Below are 6,754 nucleotides of genomic sequence, written 5' to 3' on the forward strand. Positions count from 1 at the left end.
CAAGTTCTATTCTTATTGCATTATTCTGTTTCTTGTTTCAGGTGTCTTTCAGATACCACTGTAGATTATACAATGAATGGCGTCGGACCAATCAAAGGGTTATTCTGGTGATCCCCAAATCAGCCAATTTACCTTCAGCTCAGCAGTCTCTGTTGGGCCTGCACTCGTTCAAAAGGAACTCGAAAGAAACCATAGTGTGATGGATACAGAACTGGGCCCCCCTCCGCATTGCAGCACTCGGACTTCACTCACAGACTGGAAACATTATAATCTCCATGTCCCGGAAATACAAAGTTTAAATTAAACGAAGAATGCTCCGGTTATGTATTTTGCTAACATGCCAAACATTTTCATTTAGCCAATGGCGTCTCGCATCCACTTCTATAGTAATACTGCCAACAAGTAGCCTTTGACCTTCTGATATAATAATACTATTTTTTTTAATAAGGTGTTTTCTATATTTCGTTTCGGGGGGAGCCTTCCATTCAACTGCAGACCCCTGTTCAACTGAAGGCATTGTCACAATCTAGCACAATATTTCCCATTTACTAGATGACGGCACTATCTACAGACATTGCATAGCAGTCGGGTTTTATTTATATGGAACATTTTGTATAAAGATCTTTATTGTTTCTGAGATCATGTTTATGCATCTTTTGTTTGTTTTCCTTTGTTATTTTGAAATCTACAGCTTGAAACATTCTTCATTATGCAGCAAATAGACTTTACAATCCTGCCCCCTCCCCCGTCCCATTTGCTGCTGAAGAGCCGGAGATCAATAAATTGGACTTTTCTTCATCAGCAGTGACTGGGAATCCACATAGGAAATGCAATTACTGGGCTCTTTTTAACAACTGGTTTGCACAGACAGGGGTCATTATGGATTATAAAGAAAAAAAAAAGTGTATATTATTTAAATAATAAATATTCCATAAAAGCTTTATACTAACCATTTATTTTGTTTTTTATTACTGGGGTTTAAATAACGGTTACACCAAACACTATCAGTGCCCATAAACAAACCAATAATGTAGTTCCGAACGTAGGTCGTTGGATATTCAGAGGCGACACATATTGGCAGAAGATGGGGCAGCCCATTTATCAAAGTCTGAATTTATCTCATCATTTTCTGAAAATGACTCGACCAAATCCGCATTGTTTTTTTCCCCCTTATTTTTTAATATATTTTCCCAAAAATTTCCGGTGCGGAAAACCCCCCGAATTTTTCAGATTTTCCACGCGAAACCGCCAATTTTTTCCCAAAAACCACAAACTCTTTGGATTTTTGCACGAAATCCGTCACAGATCAAGATATCTTCAGGACTTCTCCCATTGACTTACATGCAACCTTGGTAGTTCTGAGATGCCGGATTTTCTGATTCGTACTTTTTCCATCCTCAGGGTATAATTAATCCCCCAAAAATTGTTTTTTCCACTAAAAATTCAGATTTTATAGTAAACTATTTTTCGTGTTTTTTTGCATTCGGAGTTTAAAGGGCATGTAAAGTCTAAAATAGAATAAGGCTAGAAATGCTGTATTTTGTATACTAAATATAAACATGAACTTACTGCACCACAAGCCTAATCAAACAAATAATTTATTCTTTCAAAGTTGGCTACAGGGGGTCACCATCTTATAACTTTGTTAGACATCTTTGCAAGACTAAGACTAAGTGCACATGCTCAGTGTGGTCTGGGCTGCTTAGGGATCGTCATAAACAAAGCTGCTTGAGTTCTGCATGGCTGGTAAGTAAGGCGGGGGATCCCCCTGCTGTTCATAAGTATGATTGTTTCCCTGCTCAGCAGTTAGGGACCGTCTGACAATTCCTATCCACAGCAGTTAATGAAGGGAGAATTTCACTGCATACAGTCAGGTTTCTTATAAAAACAGTACACATTTTTTAATTAAACTATATTGGAGATAGGTTTCTTTTTCATTAAAAAAGTAAAAATGGGATTTTATTTTTTTGGCTTTACATGCCCTTTAATAAATAACCCCATAGATATTGGCTGGCTCGTTGCAGCCCAACATCAGCTACTGTTACTGCTGAATCATCACACAGGTAGAATTCTATTGCTTCTAGATGTATATCTGACCATTCAGCTCAAACATGTCTGTATTGAAAAATGAATGATCTTTCCTGCGAGCAAAAGATTGTAATTGTTACGCTATGGTCACCATTATAACTGTGGAGCTGCCCCACAGGCAGAGAGTTTATTTAGGGTATTGGATATGATTGGGCAATTAAGAGTGACAATTCAGTTCATATTTCCATATATATGTAACTTTAGTTTCAGCTAAGGAGGGCTGAAGTGAAAAGAGTCAAAGAGCTCTGCATTATGATGTAATATTAGAAGATGAAATGCTCGCTGGGCCCAGCATAGGTTGTGAGGTTGAGATGTGCCTCAATACAGTTAATTTAGCACTGGGATTAAGGGCCGTTGGGTCAATAAAACAGTGTAGTTCTAATGTGTCTGGCTGCAGTAATACCCACAGTGCCCATTTGTCTTTATAGTCAGGACATTAAGAAAGGCGTCTGTCTAGGACCATGTTAAAGACTCCTTGTAGTACAGGTTTGAGGTCAAAAGCCAGAAGACAGGCCTAGAATATTGACAAATGCCTCTAGTCCACGTCCTTGTATGGTTTATAGAAATGCTGAATCTGCTTGTTAGGAAAATGTTATTTTAATAATTGCCAAAATATAAGCTTTCCTGAGCACACAGGCCAATTTATTTAGATTGTTCCCAACACAAACAAATAAACCCTGGGGTTGAACTGTAAACCTTATACTGACCGATCTCCTTGTGACAGCAGAAAACCCCAGCAACTAGATTAGTTGAAATGCCAAGCCTGCCAGATGCAGAACAAAAACATGTAAATAATGAATAAAGACCACCTTCAGTATGGTAAAATGCATAACATTTGCAGTTGAACAACCTCATTTCTGTAGAGTCATGTCTGGTTTTACAGGTGGTTTGATACCCGGGACAAACTCACTGCTGCCTAACATTTCCACTTGGATGATCCCAACAAGCTGCAGCGCTTTGCTACTGGCTGTGGTGTTAGCAGATGGACACGAAGGGCTCTTACACATGGGCATTTATTAAATGCACTCCAAGCGTTAAAAAAAAAAAAGTATATATATATATATAATGGACAGATTCCCTAAAGGGCGAAGTGACTATCACTAGCGATAATTCGCCAGCGTGACGTCATTTCGTAACTTCGGCGATTCCGTAACTGGCGCAGGTGTCGCTTTGCTAGCACAAGAAAATAGAGTGCGAAGCAACACTAGCGTCTAACGCCAGACGAATTCTCGCTCTGGCGAACAGACATAACTCCACAAATTCAGTAAGATGTGGATTTTACAGAACGTTAATCTTGCACCAGGCAAAGTGCCATGGAGCGGATAGGACTTCCTCAATTTTTTGTTGAAAAATGTTCTAAGTCCCAAAAAACGCCGGCGTCTTTACTTTTTTTCAGAGTGATCGCCTACAAAGGTCCGTAATTTTTTTTGGGGTAACCGGGTTCCCCCATTCATTTCCTAACATATGGAACATAAACTATACAGAGGGCTCATGTGTAGGACAATATAACAAGTCTATTTTCTTTATTAAGGTTCCCTGGACTTGTGTAATGTATTTGCTGCAACATTTGCCAGATGTTTCAACATTAATCCCCCAGCAGCTGCAATTCTATTTCTAATGGTTTATGTAGGAGAGGGAACGAGTGGCCAGTAGTGCTGCATGTGAAACAATATCTGTAGCTCACACTCCTGCCATACAACACAGGGCCAATCTACTCAGACACCCGGATTCTCTATTGCGAAGTTAAATCAGTTACAAGTAACAACGTTCCATTTTATGGTCAGTAGAGGATTTATTAGGACACACAGTATAGCTGTATTGTATTGTGCATGACAGATGTGAGAGGCAACTGCTGCAGAACATGTGCATATATGATACAATCAATGGTGCAGCTGCCATATACACAGAAATCACCATCATATTTGCCAAAGCACAACTGCTAAACCTATTGCTGCTTCTTCTGATTTATAGAACAAACAGATACTCTGCTCTTTGTTTGTGCTTTGACTAGTGATATCTGCACATTGGAGGGTGGTACTAACAAAGCCACAGCCAAATTTCACTCAGCCGAAGCCTTTTCTGTGTGATCAGCAGTTGGGGTGCAGCAATTCCCCTTCTGTAACAAGATGAACAAGATGCCATTTTTTAAAGATATTACACATTTAAGGGCACAAATACACTGATGATTTCCCTGCAATTGTGCCGGATCCGACGCTCTGCCCCAAAACAGGCGTCGAGTCAGATGCGACGGAAAACAAGGCAAGAAATACAAATGGTAGCATAAAAGAGAAAAATATTAACCCTTAAAGTTGCACCACCCCATCTTTAAATCCGAGGACTCAAGGAACAATAAAACTTAACTTTTAATAAATAAATTAAAACCGTAAGTCCAGAGGAGCGTTTAAAATAAGGTTAGGGACAGGGAGGCAAAGAACCCGAATTCAAATGGGCAAAAAAGTACACAGCATACAGTGGGTGTTTGGGATGTCAAAGAGTAACCCACGAGCCTACAAATGTAAATACTGGTAAGTCACATACAATCATTTAACAGCCATAAGTCGGGGTAAACCTTGTATGATGGCTTTTAGGCCTTAAAATATCCACCACCCCTTCACCCTCAAGCACACCCTCCCATAGCCAAAGAGAGAGAAGCCAGTGTATTATGGCTGTATGTCGATTAACCCTGAATTAAATCAGGTAAATTAAATACATAAACTGCCAACCCTGGCATGCGAGTGCTGGTAGGCAGCAGAGTTCAGTTAATAAGCCATAGACTGAGATAGGGATTAACACAAAGCGCAATCAGGTCTGGTGCACCACCCCTTCACCCTCAAGCGCCCCCTCCCCTTTTCCAAAGTAAGCAACCAAAGTAGCCGTATTCAATTAGTTTTAGATTTAAATAGAGGTTAAGATTCTATCCCAGCCACAAAATCACAGTCGAGAACCCACCCCTTCACCCACAGAGCTTTGTCAAAAGCCTGTGATATGCAGGTGAAACGCGCGTCAGGCGCATTTTAGAATTGTTAGGCAGGGGGGCTGAATCTACAAAGAATCTTTGGGCTACCGCTTCACAGCAGAAACGGGTGGGAAGCTCTGTGGGTGAAGGGGTGGGTTCTCGACGGTGATTTTGTGGCTGGGATAGAATCTTAACCTCCATTTAAATCTAAAACTAATTGAATACGGCTACTTTGGTTGTTTATCTTTGGGCTACCGCTTTGGGTTTACCTTGACGTGGTATGGTGGCTTTTCAACTTCATCATAACTTTGTAACTAAAAACCCCTGTTTTGTAAACTTACTTTTGAGACAGGGGCCCAGGGAATGTGCATTAAAACTAGCACTTCCTTTATACTTAAATATACTATTACTTAGCCTTTAGAGTGCTTCCACACCCCTATTTTTATACATTGTATTGTTGCCAGAAGCTTTGGCTGAGCTTCATGTGGTTTTTAATAGCACCCCATACCCCCCCCCTTAAACTAATGGGGCCCTATACTTTTAAAAATGGGCGTTGGTTGGACAATGCCTCTCCCTTAAAAGCCGCATACTGGCGGGGGAGGATAGATCCTTTTCACTGAAACCAAGGTTCAACAGACACTGATTACACTGAATGCTACTATGCAATAAGACTTTTTATACTATGGCCGAAAGGCAAACAAGTTAGGGACCGCCATGTGGGGTTTACCTTGACGTGGTATGGTGGCTTTTCAACTTTATGATCATAACTTTGTAACTAAAAACCCCTGTTTTGTAAACTTACTTTTGAGACAGGGGCCCAGGGAATGTGCATTAAAACTAGCACTTCCTTTATACTTAAATATACTATTACTTAGCCTTTAGAGTGCTTCCACACCCCTATTTTTATACAGTGGATATTTTAAGGCCTAAAAGCCATCATACAAGGTTTACCCCAACTTATGGCTGGTAAATGATTGTATGTGACTTACCAGTATTTACATTTGTAGGCTCGTGGGTTACTCTTTGACATCCCAAACACCCACTGTATGCTGTGTACTTTTTTGCCCATTTGAATTCGGGTTCTTTGCCTCCCTGTCCCTAACCTTATTTTAAACGCTCCTCTGGACTTACGGTTTTAATTTATTTATTAAAAGTTAAGTTTTATTGTTCCTTGAGTCCTCGGATTTAAAGATGGGGTGGTGCAACTTTAAGGGTTAATCTTTTTCTCTTTTGTGCTACTATTTATCCATATAACCCTGCACACCATTTGTCTGTTTCTCTTTGATTTAGGGGTGGTGCTCCCTTATTCAGGCTTACTTACAAGAAATACAAATGTCTGATGGTGTTGCAGAATTCATCGGATGCGACACTACGTCTGATGCAGACGCAACATCTACATCAGACAGTCGTGTTGGACGAATGCTGCGACACCATCCGACATTTGTATTTACCTTGTTTTCCGTCGCATCCGACTTGACGCGCATGTTTTGGCTAAATTTAGTGGGTTTAGTGGGTGACACCCTGCGCATTAGAGCAGCTTATTTCCCACATTCCTCTACATAAAGAGAAATCAGCCTAAATATGAACAGCAGTCTCTTCTGAACATTTTGGGCATAGGGATTACCCATTTAAGTGGTGCATACAGCAACCAAAATGAAAAACAAAAAAACTGCACAGAATGTTCTCATACAAATAGGGAGGCAGATTTAT

General features: G+C 40.2%; 1 protein-coding gene across 3 annotated transcripts in view; it reads left to right on the forward strand.

Moving 5' to 3' along the window:
* The window catches only part of marchf3.S (membrane associated ring-CH-type finger 3 S homeolog), a 132,423-nt gene extending 131,471 nt beyond the window's left edge, over positions 1–952 (forward strand). For 2 of the 3 annotated variants that reach the window (XM_018240037.2, XM_018240046.2), the window contains exon 5: positions 42–949. In XM_018240037.2, the coding sequence (XP_018095526.1) occupies positions 42–200 (159 nt within the window). In that variant the 3' untranslated portion in view covers positions 201–949. 3 annotated transcript variants of the gene reach the window in all.
* The last annotated feature ends 5,802 nt before the right edge of the window (positions 953–6,754 follow it).

The sequence above is a fragment of the Xenopus laevis genome, chromosome 1S (genome assembly GCF_017654675.1).
Source record: "Xenopus laevis strain J_2021 chromosome 1S, Xenopus_laevis_v10.1, whole genome shotgun sequence".
NCBI classification, from domain to species: Eukaryota; Metazoa; Chordata; class Amphibia; order Anura; family Pipidae; genus Xenopus; species Xenopus laevis.